General features: G+C 54.5%; 2 protein-coding genes across 2 annotated transcripts; one reads left to right on the forward strand and one right to left on the reverse strand.

The window, feature by feature from the left end:
• Nucleotides 1-637: 637 nt before the first annotated feature.
• On the forward strand, nucleotides 638-8,515 carry LOC117647499 (aldo-keto reductase family 1 member B1-like). The gene is made up of 9 exons (XM_034389255.1): nucleotides 638-718; nucleotides 5,132-5,156; nucleotides 5,253-5,326; nucleotides 5,641-5,805; nucleotides 6,353-6,664; nucleotides 7,120-7,326; nucleotides 7,593-7,741; nucleotides 7,823-7,899; nucleotides 8,382-8,515. Exons 1-8 carry the CDS (start codon nucleotides 638-640, stop codon nucleotides 7,863-7,865), a joined length of 1,056 nt encoding a protein of 351 aa, XP_034245146.1. The 3' UTR covers nucleotides 7,866-7,899; nucleotides 8,382-8,515.
• Nucleotides 8,483-14,449, reverse strand: LOC117647285. Its single transcript, XM_034388990.1, has 3 exons — nucleotides 14,309-14,449; nucleotides 10,202-10,345; nucleotides 8,483-10,113 (listed from the first exon to the last, which is right to left on the reverse strand). The coding sequence occupies exons 1-3, from the start codon at nucleotides 14,357-14,359 to the stop codon at nucleotides 9,967-9,969; spliced, it is 342 nt and encodes a 113-aa protein (XP_034244881.1). The 5' UTR covers nucleotides 14,360-14,449; the 3' UTR covers nucleotides 8,483-9,966.
• Nucleotides 14,450-17,930: the final 3,481 nt, after the last annotated feature.

The following is a 17,930-nucleotide window of genomic DNA, read 5'->3' on the forward strand; positions in this document are numbered from 1 at the left end:
CCCATGAGTGCGAGAGGAGACAGGACGTCGAAAACGACTCTCGGTTTGAGCAGCCTGGCCGGCCGCTGTGGGATTGGGGGATTGGCGGAGCGGTATCGGCGCGCCGCAGCCTCCGCGGAGACGGACCGCCGGCCCGCCGGACTGGGACTTCCCTCCTTGCCCCGCCTTGCGCAGTGTGCCAGCGCGCCGCCAGAGCTTCGGCGAGGCGCCGCCAAGGTGGCGGCACTGGCCGCAGCGACCGGCCGCGCGGGTGGGCGGCGTGGCGCCTCGCCCTGCCACGCCTCGCCGGCCCCACGACACCGGGACACCGCGAGCCGAGACCGCGGCGCCGTGCACGCGGGTCCACGGCGCGTCCACCTCCTCGTGGCGCTGCTCGCCGCGGCGGCCGCGCGCGCCGGTGAGCCCGCGGCTCGGCCGCGCGCCCGCGCTCGGCTCGGCTTTTCCCGGCGCGCGGCTGTCGGGCATCGGGCGGGCATCGGGCGGGCGCCGTCGCACCGCGAGCCGCGGGGCCGCGAGCGCCGCGCCGCGCCGCGCCGCGCACCGAGCCGATGGCGTGAGCGGCGTGGGCGAGGCCGGGGGGCCGGCGGCGCCGCGGCCAGAGGATGCGCACTAGCAGAAGCTGCGCCGCGCCGACAACATGCCGACCGCCAAACTCGCGCCCACCGCCCTGCTCAACGACGGCACCCGCATCCCCGTCCTCGGCCTGGGGACGTACAAGGTATACGCCAAGGCGGCACCCCCTAATAGAAAACGAAGTCCCTGGATGGCTCCTATTTTGTTCCTCCAAAGTCCACCGGGGATTTCAGGAGATTTGAAGTCCATACTTAGTCCCTGTCAAGTCCCTCCCCCGACCAGGTCCCTCCGAAGTCCCTGATCTGGCAGGATGGTCTGTGAAATCTCTCGCAAGTCCCTGAAAGTAAGCGTATGACCTCTCAATACTTTGACAAATGTATGCACAACACCATGCGTGTAGACACTTGCATGGACTCATATTCGTAATTCACAATGAGTTTCATTCAGTAAAGTTGATTGTGTGCATTGTATGAACGAAATCGGAATAAACCAAATACTGGTCACCTACTGTCAAAGTTATCATGATAAAAAGCAATGTCTTATTCAAATTTGAATATTGATCATCGTATTATTCTTGTAAATATGCATTTGAGGAGAAAACGGAGGGCACCGTTGCGTTTATCTGCCCTTAAAACCCCCTAGTACAACCATCAACCTCGCAAAACTGCAACGGACAGTGCCTTGCGCCTGACTGGGCTCCGGCAGATAGTGGTAGGCAGGCTGACCCGATCCCTCCACGAAGAGCAGGCAGCGCAGTGGATAACGTCTCCTGTCAGTAAGATGAAGACCCATGGTTCAACTCCGTCCGCCTCTTTTTCTATTGCCTCCAAAAGAGACTTCGGAGGGATTTCAAGTCCCTTTGAAATCCCTTTTCACCCGAAATCCCTAATCCCTGAAATGCACCATCTAGATACTTCGGAGGGTTTTCAAATAAGGACTACAGAGGGACTTGGCAAAAAAGACTCAAGAGGGACTTCACTTTTCTATTAGGGCCACACTGCACAGTGGGCCAGAAGACCGTTGGAGGCGGCCAAAACTCAAGAAGCGTTTTGAGCTCCAGAGTCGCTAAACAGGACTCGAACCGACCGTGTGACCCCACCAATGGATTCCTCGTCTGGAGAGCAATCCATAGGTGGGGTCACACGTTCCGTTCGAGTCTCATTTAGAGACTCTGGAGCTCAAAACGCGTCCAGAATTTTGGCCGCCTCCATACCGGTCTTCTGGTCCACTGTGCACTGCCTGCAGGTGCGGATCCAGAGACGAGTTCAAAACCGCAACAGTTGCCGACTGCCACTGGCCAAGTGCGACTTTCTGCCTACCTCGGCCTACCTTTGACGCGGCTGCACACACACACACACACACACACACACACACACACACACACACACACACACACACACACACACACCTGGATTCGCACCTGCCTGGCCTGGGCCTGCCTAGGGTGGCCCACGCGAAAAAAAAAGTTTCAAAATCGAGGAGCGCCGCACGGGATCTTAAAGTTCGGCCCAAAATAAAATTTTTCCGCATTTTTTTCGATTTTTTTGGAGCATTTTTAGGGGTCGCGCAACGCGCTCAAAGTTTTTAGAAAAATAATGAATTTTAGTGAATAATATTTTTTGGTGCTGTAATTCGAGTTTTGGTCGTAAAGAGAAAAGCGAAACGCCGAATTGTTCGTATTGATGCCTAGAATAAGTTAAAAACTACTGCATACCGAATATGCACATGGCCTACTTTCCAGGGGCCAAAAGCTGCAAAAAAATAGGGGGGAAAATGCCGTATTTTCATCTTTGTAGGCAGATTTGACAACTTTCCCGCCGTCGGATCGTCTTCTCCTATGCGCCAATCGATTCCTCACACTATGAGGACCCCTAGAAACATCTTGGACTATGCAAGTAAACGACTGCCTATTTTCTAGGGGCGATCAATTTAAAGAAACGTTCGAACTTTGTGCCTTTTTTCACCTTAAAGGGCCAGTTTGACACCTTTCTGGGCGTCCTATCGTCTTGCTCTGTGCGCCAATCGACTCCCCATGATGCGATAACCCCTAGAAACAACTTGGACGATGCGAGTAAACGAGTTCCTATGTTTCAGGGATGAACAATTTAAAGAAACGTTCGAAATTAGCCTTTTTTTCACCTTTTGGGGTTAGTTTGACACCTTGCTAGCCGTCCTAGCGCCTTGTGCTATGCGCCAATCGATTCCCCATGATGAGAGAACCCTGGAACACAACTTTGATACAATGGGTTGAGGATTGGCTACCTGTCGGGTGCCATCAAATCAAGAAAAGCATGAAAGGGACCTCTTTTTAAGCCGTTTTGGCCGGTTTCGCACAATTTGCAGCCTTAACCGCCATCTGATCACCGCCAATCAGGTATTAACCGTTTCCTCCCATCGTCCAAGGTGTTTCTAGGGGTTCTCTCATCATGAAGAATCGATTGGCGGATAGAACAAGACGATAGGACGCCTAGAAAGGTGTCAAACTGACCCCAAAAGGTGAAAAAAACGCTAATTTCGAACGTTTCTTTAAATTGTTCACCCCTGAAACATAGGAACTCGTTTACTCGCATCGTCCAAGTTGTTTCTAGGGGTTATCGCATCATGGGGAGTTGATTGGCGCACAGAGCAAGACGATAGGACGCCCAGAAAGGTGTCAAACTGGCCCTTTAAGGTGAAAAAAGGCACAAAGTTCGAACGTTTCTTTAAATTGATCGCCCCTAGAAAATAGGCAGTCGTTTACTTGCATAGTCCAAGGTGTTTCTAGGGGTCCTCTCAGTGTGAGGAATCGATTGGCGCATAGGAGAAGACGATCCGACGGCGGGAAAGTTGTCAAATCTGCCTACAAAGATGAAAATACGGCATTTTCCCCCTATTTTTTTGCAGCTTTTGGCCCCTGGAAAGTAGGCCATGTGCATATTCGGTATGCAGTATTTTTAGGCACGAAGTAGCCTTATAGTATACCCAGGACTCAGCCGGCTCGAGATTTGATTTGTGTGGCCCTTTATGCATTTCGGAAGTTTTCTATACGATTTTAATGAGATTTTGCAGACTAGTAGAACTTTGAACGCTGATTCTGATGTTGAAATCTGGTCAAAAATTTGGTGGCCAATTTTGAGAAATTTGCTGTCAAAATCGCCGTTTCCATGGCAAAACTCGACTCGTCAAAGGAAAAAAAAGGGAGTGGGGGGAGCCGAGCCGGGGCGGACCAATAGCCGAGCTTCTTTTTGGGTCTGTACAGCTTACTCCAAAAGCTGAAAAAGCAACGTTCGAAATGAAAAATTTCTTTGACTGCAGGTAGACAAGATGCAACAATAGAATTGGTGCCGGTTCGAACGCAGTTTTTCGGGTAGAACTATCCAATAATACTTCTTGATTGGAGTGTTTTTGGACATGCGCAGTGTTGTTGTTGTGATTCAGTTAGCACTAGGACCACTTCGCTCCACCTCGCGACTTGCAGTGCTCATGTTCCTCGAACAAGACTCACCCGCGTTTCGAAACCATCCCTCCCGAGTTTATGAAGTTTGTCAAACCAACCGTCGTGGTGTTGATACGTTGTAAGGGAGAACTATTACACAGAATTGAAGAAAACATGACTAGAGAACCATAGCCTTTTGAAACAAGCCAAACAATTCAACGTCCACAACAATGGAGGGGCAGTTTTAATGCGCGACTGCTGGCGCTTTCAGCTTCGCGATTTTCGCAAGGGCGCAGACGCCGAGAAAATAGTTGCCAACCCGAGAAAATTAATTTACTGACTTCTTTCTGCTAAGAACATGGACTTCAAAGATGTTCCATTGTCAGAACACTGCGGAATACATTAGCATTGGAATTTTTTGAATTTACCAGCATTTTGATTTCTATTTATTGTCAAGTTTAAATTTCGACGGATGGCACATCGACCACATTGGTACCACTGCCACTGCCATTGGTAGTCCCCTGAGCCACAACTTCACAACACCACTTCTTTTCTTTCTCCACACTCTTACACAATAATCAAATTGACTTCGTGACTCCTAGGATTTTTTAACTTATTCTAGGCATCAATACAAACAATTCGGCGTTTCGCTTTTCTCTTTACGACCAAAACTCGAATTACAGCACCAAAAAATATTATTCACTAAAATTCATTATTTTTCTAAAAACTTTGAGCGCGTTGCGCGACCCCTAAAAATGCTCCAAAAAAATCGAAAAAATGCGGAAAAATTTTATTTTGGGCCGAACTTTAAGATTCCGTGCGGCGCTTCTCGATTTTGAAACTTTTTTTTTCGCGTGGGCCACCCTAGGCCTGCCTGCCTGGCGCCGAGCTTGTCCTTCCAAGCTGCTGCTTGGGCTAAGTGTGTGTGCATGTCAATATTGTTACGTATGCCCATGCACACTCGATCTGTCGTGACATTGGCTGACCTGACCCTCCGCCCCGCTGCGGCCCAAGCTCGGAAAATGCGTAAACGCTTAATCCACCCGAGGGCCCCTCACAATATTCTCCGTGTCCCCTTACAGGGGATTCTGTAACGGGCACAGTACTCCGCAGGCCGTAAGTGACCTGACTTCGTGTCTTCAGGTCCACGCAGAAGTGGGCAGAACAGGTAGGCGGCCAAAACTCTAGACCACGTTTAAGAGCTCGCAGAATCGCTTTAAAAAGGGACCTTTTTGAACCGAACGTGCGGGGCCCCGCCAAACAGGATCGGGTCTCCACGAGGAAATCCCATTTGGGGTCCACGTTCGGGGACCGAGTAACGGCGAGGACGCGCAGGCCGTAAGTGACCTTCTTCGTGTCGTTCCGCCACGCACAGTGGGCCAGAAGGCCGGTGGAGGCGGCCAAAACTCTAGACACGTTTCGAGCTCCAGAGTCGCTAAAAGGGACTCGAACCGAACGTGCGACCCCGCCAGATTGGTCTCCGGACGAGGAATCCATTGATGGGGTCACACGTTCGGTTCGAGTCCTGCTTAGCGACTCTGGAGCTCAAAACGCGTCTGGAGTTTTGTCCGCCTCCACCGGCCTTCTGGCCCACTGTGCCACGCCCCTTCGCCGATCCCAAACACGACCGCCGAGGCCCCCTTGTTGCGCAGGGCGTCGGGGAGGTGGAGCAGGCCGTGCTGGACGCGCTGGACGTCGGCTACCGCCACATCGACACCGCCCTGCTGTACGACAGCGAGGCGGAGGTCGGCCGCGCCATCCGCACCAAGATCGCCCAGGGCGTGGTCAAGCGCGAGGACGTGTTCGTCTGCACCAAGGTGCGTGGGGGAGAGAGAGAGAGAGAGAGAGAGAGAGAGAGAGAGAGAGATAACGAAACGCTTCAAACGTCTTCCCTGGATCGGCTTATCTTTTTGACCGATAGCACTCACTGCTAGAGCTCCGACTTATCTGATAGTTACTGCGGTCATTGCTGAGGTCAACTTCATCTGCACCGTGCATATGGGCGAAATTTTGGGACTCGTCAGGCAGTAGCTTAATTATCACTGTCCTGTCGGAGCATGCTGAGCAGACCGTCGGAGACGAGCTAAAAGGCCAGGCCGGGCCGGGCCGAGGTGTAGTGGGGTTAGTGAGACATCGCGAAGACTGCAACGCGAAGCGCAGAGTGGGACGGAAGATCTCGAACCGAACGTGTGACCCCACCACTGGATTCGTCGTTCGGAGAGCAATCCATTGATGGGGTCACACGTTCGGTTCGAGTCCCATTCAGCGACTCTGCAGCTCAAAACGCGTCTAGAATTTTGGCCGCCTCCGCCGGTCTTCTGGCCCACTGTGCGTCGTGGTGACGAAGCACGCTGGTTGCCGCAGCTCTGGAACAATGCGCACCGGCCGGACCTGGTTGAGCCGACGTGCCGCCAGTCGCTCGCCAACCTGGGCCTGGACTACGTGGACCTGTACCTGATGCACTGGCCCACGGCCTTCAAGGAGGGCCCCGACTACGTGCCCACGGACGCGGACGGCAAGGTGGTGTTCAGCGACGTGGACATCATGGACACCTACCGCGCCATGGAGGAGCTGGTGCGCAAGGGCCTGGTGCGCTCCATCGGCGTGTCCAACTTCAACTCGGCGCAGCTGGAGCGCGTGCTGGACCAGTGCGCCATCAAGCCCGTCGTCAACCAGGTAGGCCCGCGCCCGAGCGAGTGAGACAGACAGAGAGAGAGAGAGAGAGAGAGAGAGAGAGAGAGAGAGAGAGAGAGAGAGAGAGAGAGAGAGAGAGAGAGAGAGAGAGAAAGAGAGAGAGAGAGACGAGGGCCCGCGCCTGTCGGGTAGGCTTCCCATCTGCCTCGTCCTGGGTGAGCTGCGTCGGGTGGGCTGCCTATCCCGTGCAGCGCGGGCGGGCAGGCCTGAGAGACGCTGAGGCGGGCGCCGCGTCCACAGTGGTGTATAACGATTCCCGCGAAGCAGCAGTGAAGTGAGTCGAAAGGGTTGCCAACCCCAGCCTGTCTGCGAGGCAGTAGCTTGGCGTCGCCATCGAGAAGTCGCCTAGTAGGCGCAGGCTGAGGTTGGCAACCCTTTCGACTGTGGTGCCCACACTGTGCGGCCGACTTACACGGACCGCTTCCTCCGTTCGGCAGGTGGAGTGCCACCCGCACTTCAACCAGAGCAAGCTGATCGGGCTGTGCGCGCAGCACGGCGTGCGGGTCGTCGCCTACAGCCCCTTCGGCTCGCCGGAGTCGCCCTGGAGCGGCGGCAGGGTGGACCGCATCCTGGACGACCCCGCCATCGCGGCGGTCGCGCGCAAGCACGGCAAGACCCCCGGGCAGGTGGTGCTCCGCTTCCTGGTCAGTGTCGAAACCATTTTCTCCCTCACAGTGGCGTGCGCAGAAATTTTGAAAGGGAGGGGTCAGGCCATGCTTTTTGCCTACTTACAGGGGAAAGTGACGCAATTTGCCTACCTTCCAGGCGGCTGTCTAGAGGCCAAAAGGGGGGGGGGGGTCGGGGTCGTGACACACACACACCCCCTTGCGCACGCCACTGCTCCCTCATTTGTTTATGGGGATCACGCTTTGAGTCGTGAGTTCATGCTCCCGTGTCTCTCGCCCTATAGATTCAAATCAACGCCATCCCCATCCCCAAGTCCGTGACCAAGTCTCGCATCCAGCAAAACTTTGAAATCTTCGACTTCGAGCTGAACGGAGACGACATGGAGACCTTGAACGCCCTGAACAAGGATAGGCGCATCTGTCTCTTCAAAGAGTAAGTCCGCCCTGTTTCGCGGGACTATATTTCCCTCTAAGTTAACCCACTCACCTCTTTTTTTGTCCTTTATTTTTGCAGAGGTCTTGGTCATCCCGAGTATCCATTTTCGATTGAATACTAAAACGCATTCAGATCATAAAATTTAGTCAAGTGTAAATTCGACACCTCCTAGGAACAAGCGGCTATCTTCCGAGAGCTTCCAGACACTCGGCTATCTCGCAGTAGCTTTCAGACACTCGGCTATCTTCCAATAGCGTCCAGACACTCGGCTATCTTTCTGAGCGCTTCGGAGACTCGGCTAACTGCTTTTCCCACTTCCCGAGTTTGGGTGCGTATATATTTTAAACCAGTTGAAATGCCCTCACCGGGACCTAACCAAAATGTGTCAAAAGTTTGTCAGAGTAGATTTAAATCATGGCGTGAGCATGTCTTGATAAGTGTAACAAAGAAAAACGCTATCGAAAGGACAACCCTAACCTCTCCGCAGAAGTCAGTTAGCCGAGTCTCCGAAGCGCTCAGGAAGATAGCCGAGTGTCTGGACGCTATTGAAAGATAGCCGAGTGTCTGGAAGCTACTGAGAGATAGCCGAGTGTCTGGAAGCTCCTGGAAGATAGCCGCTTGTTCCTAGGAGGTGTCGAATTAATTTGTTTTACCTTGCGTACCCACCGATTTACTTGAGCGTTGGAGAGACACGCGCCGTGGAATTTGAGGTTGGAATGGAAAAACGAAACGAGGAGCTACTTATATCACATTAAATATTTTTTTTATTCATCACAATATTTTGATTTACAGCCAGCACTTGCATTCACAATTTCCCATGTAAGCTGGTGTAACAAAATACTTCTTAAGGAGTCATAAAAAGACTTAAGATGGACGGTTTCACTGATATGAAAACTGACATTTTTCAGACCAAATTGACATCATTATTTGAACAAAAGAACAGATGATGGGAGCCAAATCTGCCTGTCGAAAAACAGTTCATGCAATTACCTTGCAATTAAATAAAAGAAGTGTCACTTATTTATTGCTGCACAGCCATTATCACCAGGCGCGTAAGGAAGGAGTCGGTTCCAACCCACCCTTTCCTTTATATTAAAAAAAATAAAAATAAAGGTTACGAACGCGCCCGATTCGTATTAAATAAATTAGATGAACCCACTCGCCGAACTTCGGCACCCAGATATCGTACTTAGAGCTCAGCAATTATTGCATTTATGGCTTTAATTGCTTCTGGGAATTCGCGAGGACATTTAAACAGACAGCGTGACAATAATGGGACACATAAAAAGACAGCTTGACAAGTATGATTCGAATGAGGTTGTGGTATCGAAGACAGAGGAAGGCGGTCACAGATTGCTACATGCTATAAAGGACACGAAACGCGAGCAAAAAGGGAATCAAAGATCAGAAACTCTAGAAACAAAAACTGAAATCTAAGTTACAAAGTGCAGAAGGCAAAAGGACGCGACATTCAAACGAAGTAACTAAAAAAAATATATCCGTTAGAACGAAACAGGAGGACCACACACTATTTGACTAGTTCTCCTACCGGATAATGCGGTGGGCTGGTGTGCTTTTGTTGGCCTCCGTGAGGCAACCGGTCTCTGTGGACCTTTGGACATGGACGAGAGCTTGTTGTGGTTGCACGATCTAGCGAATTGGTTATTATCACAGAAGAATCCCCTGACTAGGAACGCAAGCCCCAGCAGTCTGGCTCCGAGCAGCGCTCCTTCGCTCTGCCTCTCTCGCACTCCTATGGAGCGTGCCATGCTTGCGAGAGAGACAGAGCGACAAAAGCAGAGTCCGGAGGCAGCCGCCGCGGGCGCGGCCCATTTCATAAATAAAACTAACCCTAACAATGACGTAAGTGACAGAGCAAAGAGTGCGACAATACTATTTTCTCGAATGCTTCGAACACCGATGGGACGAGCGCTCTGCGGCGCTCTGCCGCCCGGCTTGGACGAGGCCCAGACTGTGACGTGCGCCCCGTCGCACTGCGAGGGGGCGCGTTCTTGGCGAGGGCCTTCGCGAGGACCTCCGGGGCGCGGCGCCGGGCGGCCGAGCTGGCCGATGAGAGGCGCGGTGAGGTGCAAACAGGTGAGGCGACTGGAGGACGGCATTCTCGGGACGGAGGGGTGGGCCGAGCGGGTCGCCCTGGACGGAGGCGAGGCTGGAGGCGGGGCTGGAAGTCGAGGAGGCCGCCAGCTTGCTGCTCAGCGTGCTCAGCTCGTGGCGGGCGCCCCGACGCCGAACTCCAAGTACCGCTTGCACCACTCGCGCGCCTCCTCCTTGTCGTTGCAGCACATCGGGAACACCACCGGCGACTTGGTGGTCTTGGCGCAGCGCTGGCACAGCGTCTCCACCTCGGCCTGCGGGGCGGGAAACAACGTCAGTGAGAAACCGGACGGCGGCGGGGCTGGGGATCGAACCCGCGAATCGGGGACGGGGGACACTCACGTCGTGATAGCAAGCGTTGTCGGCGGCGAACACGGTGGGGGGCTTGTCGGCGGGTTGCAGGAACTCGTAGGGAGGCGCGGCGAGCGCGCCCTGCTGCAAGCACAGCAGGCACCCCACCAGCACCACGACCACCGCCACCACGCGCTGCAACAACAACAACACAAACAACCACGTTACTACAAGAGTACAGCCATGCCGATCGGTTTGCCCCGGTTTGACCCGCCGAGGAAACAGGAATGCGGTTTGGCACGTGAACGATGATAAAGTGAAATCCTTTTTCTTTTTTCTCTCACTTTCGTCACTGGCCGGCTCCCGGGCGCCCAGAGTTCCCCTAGATACGGTGCGCACGCCTTTGCTAGCCTCGGCGCACGCCTTTGCTAGCCTCGGCGCACGCCTTTGCTAGCCTCGGCGCACGCCTTTGCTAGCCTCGGCGCACGCCTTTGCTAGCCTCGGCGCACGCCTTTGCTAGCCTCGGCGCACGCCTTTGCTAGCCTCGGCGCACGCCTTTGCTAGCCTCGGCGCACGCCTTTGCTAGCCTCGGCGCACGCCTTTGCTAGCCTCGGCGCACGCCTTTGCTAGCCTCGGCGCACGCCTTTGCTAGCCTCGGCGCACGCCTTTGCTAGCCTCGGCGCACGCCTTTGCTAGCCTCGGCGCACGCCTTTGCTAGCCTCGGCGCACGCCTTGCGCCTCGCACGCCTTTGCTAGCCTCGGCGCACGCCTTGGCGCATCGGCGCACGCCTTTGCTAGCCTCGGCGCACGCCTTTGCTAGCCTCGGTGCACGCCTTGGCGCATCGGCGCTCTGGCCTGGCCGGCCTGGCGCACAGTGGGCCAGAAGACCGGTGGAGGCGGCCAAAACTCTAGATGCGTTTTGAGCTCCAGAGCTGCTAAACAGGCCTCGAATCGAACGTGTGACCCCACCAATGGATTCCTCGTCCGGAGAGTAATCCATTGGTGGGGTCACACGTTCGGTTCGAGTCCCATTTAGGGACTCTGGAGCTCAAAACGCGTCCAGAGTTTTGGCCGCCTCCATCGGTCTTCTGGCCCACTGTGTGGCGCCTTGGCCTGGCGCCTCGGCCACGCGGCCGCGACACTGTTGCCGAGTGCCGCCCTCGGGACGAGGCGGGACGATGCGGGTCCTTGGCGGGAAAGGGTTAAGGCCGCCGTCAAAGTGGACGTGCGGTATCGCGCGGAGGCGTGGAAGCGTGTCCAATTGGCGGAGCCGGCAGCAGCAGACTCATCGCTCTGTCTCTCTCGCACTCGTGGGGCGTCTCGTGTAGGTGCGAGAGAGACGGAGCGACGAGAGCCGGCAGAGCAGCTGACATGAAAGCGAGCCCGCCAATCTCCCGCCAATCTGAGTCACGTCACTTTTTGCTCTTATTTTTTGGAGGGCGTTGTTGGGAAATAGAACAAGTCTCGCAGCTCAAAGTCCCTCCGCCATCTGGTGGCTTTGTTTCCAGGCACCCTGACCTGCTGGTTGGCTGGGTTGGCTGGCTGCAGTTGAAGTACCTCTACTTGAGTCCCTGCACCCACTTGACCTCCTGTACCCAACCGACAACCTGCACCTACTCGACCACCTGCTCTTTCTCAATGTCCTGCACCCACTCGACCACCTGCACTTACGCAATGTCCTGCGCCCACTCGACCTCCTGCACCTACTCAACGTCTTGCACCCACTCGACCTCCTGCACCTACTCAATGTCCTGCACCTACTCAATGTCCTGCACCCACTCGTCCACCTGCACCTTACTCAACGTCCTGTACCCACTCGACCTCTTGTACAAAGTACTCTCCTTCCGCGTCCTCGTCGAGCGCCTGCAGACTGATTCCGAGAGTCGTATTCGTCGCTCTGTCTCTCTTGCACCAATACAGGACGCCCCATGAGTGCGAGACAGACAGAGAGACGAAAACAACTCTCGGAATGAGTCTGTCCTGGCCCGGGAGCTTCTCCATCTCGGGCCTAGCCGCCCAGGGCACACGCTCCGCCAAGACCGTCCTCTCCGCCGCCTCCGTTGTTTGCAGCCTTTTATTAGCTTCGATTCTTCGATTCCATGCCGCGATACTATCGATTTGTACTCTGGCCAGGCCACTGTGTGTTACGTGATCCCGCGAGGCCAGCAGGCCATCATCGTTGTAACTTTTTTGTTGTTCCCTTATTTTTATTTTTTAGAAAGTTTTTCTTTCTTCATGGGTGTTGCGCCCTGCGCTGCGGCCCGCTCTTTCCGCATTGTTTCGCGCACCCTCACGAGGTAGCACCCGGTAGTGGCAGGGACCGGGTGCCCCCTCCCCCCTTTTTGCCCTCCACCCCCTGCCCTGGCCGCGAGGCGCGTGAGTGTGTGTTATCGCCGCTATTCAATCAATTCAGTGGGGACAGCACGATGTATATTGCAATTCAATTCAATTACAAGCGCGGGGAGTGTCTCGACAGATACCACCGGCGGCGTGGCGAGGGTCTCGGAGCGGTGGCGCGGGCCGTTGAGACGTCTCCCTAGCGAAGGGGGAGGGGGAAGGGGAGGGGCGCCAGTCCGGCCAGCCCGGCCATCCCCACGCATGCAGCCCCCGCACTACGGTGCCACTACCACCACACACCACGCGGACCCCGGACACATGCACAGCACATTTTCACGCCGTGAATTGCAATATCGCAGTGCCATTTATTTTTAAAGTTTTTATTTTTTTATTTTTTGCTGCCGCTGCAACGGATAGTGACCCACCGCGACCCCCGCGAAAGATGATGCTACATTTCATTTCCTCACTGCGAAGTGCCTCTCTGTTCGGGTTCATCTTCTCTCTCTCTCTCTCTCTCTCTCTCTCTCTCTCTCTCTCTCTCTCTCTCTCTCTCTCTCTCTCTCTCTCTCTCTCTCTCTCCCTCTCTCTCTCTCTTTTCCAATTTGCATCGCAGCACGCAGCGCACTGGGGGAGCCGCGCCCCGCACCGCCCCAGAAGACGAGTCACGGTAGCCGAGATAGTCTAGAAAGTCACCTTCACGATAATTCGCCCCGTTTGGCATTCCGAATCGCTGGATATTTTTGAAAACCCAAAGGCCATCGCGAGTAGGTTGAAGAATAAAAATCGGTGGAACGCGCTGATTGAATTTTATCGAATTGATTAGAAAATTTGAGGGGGTTGGCAGGGTTCGCGGGTCGACGCATAATCGAAAGTGTTTGTCTCTGAAGAATGCAGAAGGAGGTCACGACGAGGCGGCCAAGGCGCGGCGCCGGCAGACAATCTAGTTAAACTCTTGTTTACAACGCAGTCCGATGACATCCCGGTGGAAGGGGGTGCATCGGAGTCAAAACAAGAAACCGTTGGAAAAGAGCAAAAACAGCAAGTCTGTGCACCTCGAAAGGGGGAGGGGGGGGACAGGGTTGTGATTTTGAGATGAGCCCTTGGGGCCAACTCGGGGCTGTCCAGAAACGCGGCCGGCAGTAGTACTATGCGCGCCAGGAGTCACGTACTCACTAAACTCCCCGACAATACTTCTTGCTGGATTAAAATTGTTGCGCCCGTCGCATGGCTGGACCCATCTTTGTGCTAATTTTATTCAAAAATAGCCAAAAACATTACCGCACTTTTTTTTACAAAACATCCCCTTGAAAATTTCTGTTGTAAGTTTCCGAAACCGACTTGGACGCAAACGAATAGGGAGGGCTGTAATCCTGACTAATGTAGAAAAATGCCAACCCCAGGGTCATCGTATTACAATGGTATCTTTGGCTGCGATTTCGTTAGCTCAAGGAATCTTGTTTGTTCGTGAAAACACAGAAAAACACTGAAATTGGGGAGGCGGGCTTAAACTGCACTGTGTGCCACATATAGCTATCCCTGCGAACCTTATTTTTGTACGATAGAGATTTCCACTTTCAACAGAAGAGGCACCAGGATGTGCTGCAATCCCAGTGCATAGTAAATTTCGAAATTAAAATTTGAATATTTTAATGCGAAAATCAACACCGCCCTCATGAATATTGCGACGCGGTACTTTAAAATTCCAAAAGCAAAGATACGATTCCAAAGTCTTTTTCACCTATTTCTGTTTTCTGGTTGGGGCTTCCCCTCTTTCACACCAAGATCCGGAAAAAATTCCGTGGAACATGAACAGTGACTCACCTCAACGTTCGTAAAGTTGGCTGCCATGACTGGACTGCTTCCGCTGCACATGTAGGTAGGTTGGCGAGACTGCACCGCGCACACCACGTGGGGAGGGAGAGAGAAGCGGGTCTGCTGCTGCAGGTTGTTTAGGAGCCCTCCGCGCACACACTGGCCGTCGCCGCCATCGCCATGCCTTTATGCTGGCGTACGCCCCGCCCACCCCGCCCCGCCGTGCCCCGCCCTCGCCACGCCGGGTCCACGTGAGATGATCGGGGCGCCTCGGTGGCGGCCCGGCGGCGTGGGGCGGGGCGGCGGCGGGTCCGGCGTACACCCCGAGAGCACCGTCCCGTGCCGTTGGCGTGCATTCGGCGCGATGTCCGCGGGAGGTGGCCGACGATGCTGGCGGATTCTCGCTGCATTCCTGGGCGATGACAAGCCGGCCCAGGCCCAGGCCGAGGCGCACCCCGACACGCCGGCGGCCCATGCACTCGCACCGCGGCGTCAGCGGAAAGGTTCATTGGGGGAGTTTTCTTTCCCGATTTCCTTCTGCTTCTTTCAGGGGGACTTTGCGCTGGTTGCGCGAGATCGAAAAGTAAGAGTCGGGAACCTGGCGGCCGTCAGCCTGGAGGACGGCCTTGTCTCGTTTTGCAGTGCAGGCGAGCATGTGTCGGGCCCGAAAAGGCATACGATCATGTGTGGTCTAGCCCTTAGTGGTAATGGTAGGAGGCACGTCAGCCCCGGCCCGCCGCGCACCGGTGCTGGAGTGTTGCCTACCTCCGACTTCGCAGGCGCTCCGCCGCGGCGCGCCGCCGCACAGTGGGTGTGCCAGAAGACCGGTGGAGGCGGCCGAAACTCTAGACGCGTTTTGAGCTCCAGAGTCGCTAAATGGGACTCGCACCGAGCGTGTGACCCCACCAATGGATTGCTCTCCGAACGGGGAATCCATTGGTGGAGTCACACGTTCGGTTCGAGTCCTGTTTAGCGACTCCGGAGCCCAACACGTCTAGGTGTTTCGGCCGCCTCCACTGGTACTCTGGCCCACTGAGCAGCGCCGACGGCGCCGTCCGGAACCACGTCACACAGCCACGGGGTGGCGTCGTGGCCGAGCCTTCGCGACGCTTCGGGACCACGCTCCGCGGCCACCGCCATTTGCGCACGTGGCTCCATTTAGACGCGACCCAGCAATGACTACAAAGTCCGCCGGAGTGAAATTTGACCCCCTCCCCCTTTTTTCCTTGTCCCCGTTTCCGGTGGACAACACGCTGTGGATCCGAGATCGAAAATGAGAGTAAACAAAATGTGGCGTGAAAGTGAGACGCTCTAAAAGTAGGGCAGTCGAGGGGGTGAGCCTGGGCGGAGGCGGTGGTAGGGGAGGGGGAAGAGGACCAACAACAAGCATTCGATAAGCACGCAATCAAGGCCAAGGTCTCGCGGCCCGGAAGACGCCGAAGGCGAAGCCAGCGAAGCCTCGGCGAAGCCCTGCCCAAGTAAAACCAATCTCTCGTTATTTTCATCGTCGACGGGGACGCGACACGAAAATACTGGCGGTACACTTTTAGACCACCTTATCCAGTGTGAAAGCGGTGCCCCCTCGCCGGGAGAGACCCGCGGCTGGGCTCGCCTTTTGCTTGCGTTCGCCCCGCCCTGGTCCCCCGGTGGTCGGCGCGCCCACACCGTCGATAAGGCGAAAGCCTTTCTCTCTTTTTACAGAGCAGGCTGCAGCCGGCGCCTCGCAGTGGCCGCATCGAAGAGTGTCAAGCGCAGCCAAGCGCCGCGAGGTGCCGAACTGGCATTCCCCCGCAGACTGAGGGTCGTTTCCGTCGCTCCGTCTCTATCGCACTCATGGGGCGTCCCACAGTGGGCCAGAAGACCGGTGGAGGCGGCCAAAACTCTAGACGCGTTTTGAGCCCCTGAGTCGCTAAATAGGACTCGAACCGAACGAGTGACCCCACCAATGAACTGCTCTCCGAACGAGGAATCCATTGGTGGGGTCACACGTTCGGTTCGAGTCCCGCTTAGCGACTCTGGAGCTCAAAACGCGTCTAGAGTTTTGGCCGCCTCCATCGGTCTTCTGGCCCACTGTGGGGCGTCCCCTTTAGGTGCGAGAGAGACAGAGCGACGACTCTCGGAATCAGCCTCCTCGGCTGCTGTGTGCTGTGTGGCCCACAGTGTGGGCTCGGCAGTTTCATTTCCTCGCATCTTCTTCTCGAACAGGGACGCCAGAAGTGTTCTTTTAAGGGGACGAAGTGGCATTAAGAGCCGGACTTTTCCCAAAAAAAGCCTGGATTTTTGGCAAAAGTCAGTCTGAGCGCGAGCGTGCGTGTGTGCGTTGTGTGTGAGTGGTGTGTGTGTGTGTGTGTGTGTGTGTGTGTGTGTGTGTGATTCCTACGCTCCATGGCAAGGATGAGGGCTGGCCGAGGGGTTGGCGCTCATTCAGCTTCAAGAAGAGAAGATGCCGGCCTACACGGGGGCGTGGATGCAGCGGTGCACTGGAGGCCATACGCGGCCATACGCCGTATGGCCCAGAACAATTTTTCGGCCGTGCGTATGGTCCAGAACATTTTCCTCGCCCATACGCTCATTTTAGGCCAGACGCTGGCCAAACGCTCGACTTTTGGGGCCCAGGCGGGCCATTGCCACCTCTGCGCGCGTTTTGGGCTTAAGGTAGTTCGAGCGACCACGCTATTGTAAACGCAAAGAGTTGAAAATTTGAGAGTAGGCTCCTAAGATAGTGACTTAATCGCCTGCAAAGTTTCAAACCCGGTCACCGGGCAAAATCAGTGTTAATACGCGATTAAAAGTAGCCGAGAATAGCATTGCCGCTTATGGGAGTAGGGTTATGTTGCCCATCCGAACCCGGTATATTTCATTTTTAAAATGCTTGGAGTAAAGTCAAACCGATAAAAAGCATACCTTTAATAGTATTTTCAGTCACTTTACGAAATGAAAGAGAGAAAATAGCGCGTCACCGGACTTATTTGTGAGAAAAGACATAAAATTGCGGTTTTAGCAGCCGACACTGGAGTCAAGTGCACAACTAAATTAAGAGTTAAAATTCTTTTCTTCGCTTCGCCGCTGCCTAGATGGGCCAAACGAATTTAATTCTGAGTTAAAAATAGAATGGGACCTTTTTGTAATTTTTTTAAGGTCTGGAAACCAAATTTTTAAATTTCAACTCTCGCTTGACTAGTATGCCCCGCGCGAACTACCTTAACGCCACGGAAGCGGTCAATGCAATTAGGGAGTTTGATGATGATAATGAACAATTACCTGCTGCACTCGAGCCCTCAAAAGCTCTAATTCAGACCTTCTCAATTAGTTCAGCTGAGAGCTGAGTGCGAGCGAGGTTTCAGCGCCATGAACATGATTTGTACTTCACTACGGAATTCCTTAACTGTTGCCTAATAACCCCCCCTTCCCGCGCTGAGGACCAGAGCGTATGGTCCAGAACAAAGTTACCAGTGCACCGCTGCGTGGATGCCGGCACGCACGGAGGGAATGTGCCAGGAGGTGGCCCACTGTAAAAATTTTGTGTACATATGATTGTGTGAACGTGCAAAGATGTGCAAGATTTCTGACGTTTTTTCCACCTGAATGTGGAATGTGGTCAAATTTGACCAAATTCCACATTGTGTTCCCC

The sequence above is a fragment of the Thrips palmi genome, unplaced genomic scaffold, assembly GCF_012932325.1.
Source record: "Thrips palmi isolate BJ-2018 unplaced genomic scaffold, TpBJ-2018v1 HiC_scaffold_2, whole genome shotgun sequence".
Taxonomy (NCBI): Eukaryota; Metazoa; Arthropoda; class Insecta; order Thysanoptera; family Thripidae; genus Thrips; species Thrips palmi.

Excerpts from the sequence above, each read along its gene's own strand:
- LOC117647285 (XM_034388990.1), bottom strand. The coding sequence starts at position 14,359 with ATGTGCAGCGGAAGCAGTCCAGTCATGGCAGCCAACTTTACGAACGTT. Across the intron at positions 10,346-14,308 it reads CCAACTTTACGAACGTTGAG|CGCGTGGTGGCGGTGGTCGT; the intron begins GTGAGTCACTGT and ends TTGTTGTTGCAG. Across the intron at positions 10,114-10,201 it reads ACAACGCTTGCTATCACGAC|GCCGAGGTGGAGACGCTGTG; the intron begins GTGAGTGTCCCC and ends CCCGCCCCGCAG.
- LOC117647499 (XM_034389255.1), top strand. The coding sequence starts at position 638 with ATGCCGACCGCCAAACTCGCGCCCACCGCCCTGCTCAACGACGGCACC. Across the intron at positions 719-5,131 it reads TCGGCCTGGGGACGTACAAG|GTCCACGCAGAAGTGGGCAG; the intron begins GTATACGCCAAG and ends TCGTGTCTTCAG. Across the intron at positions 5,806-6,352 it reads ACGTGTTCGTCTGCACCAAG|CTCTGGAACAATGCGCACCG; the intron begins GTGCGTGGGGGA and ends TGGTTGCCGCAG.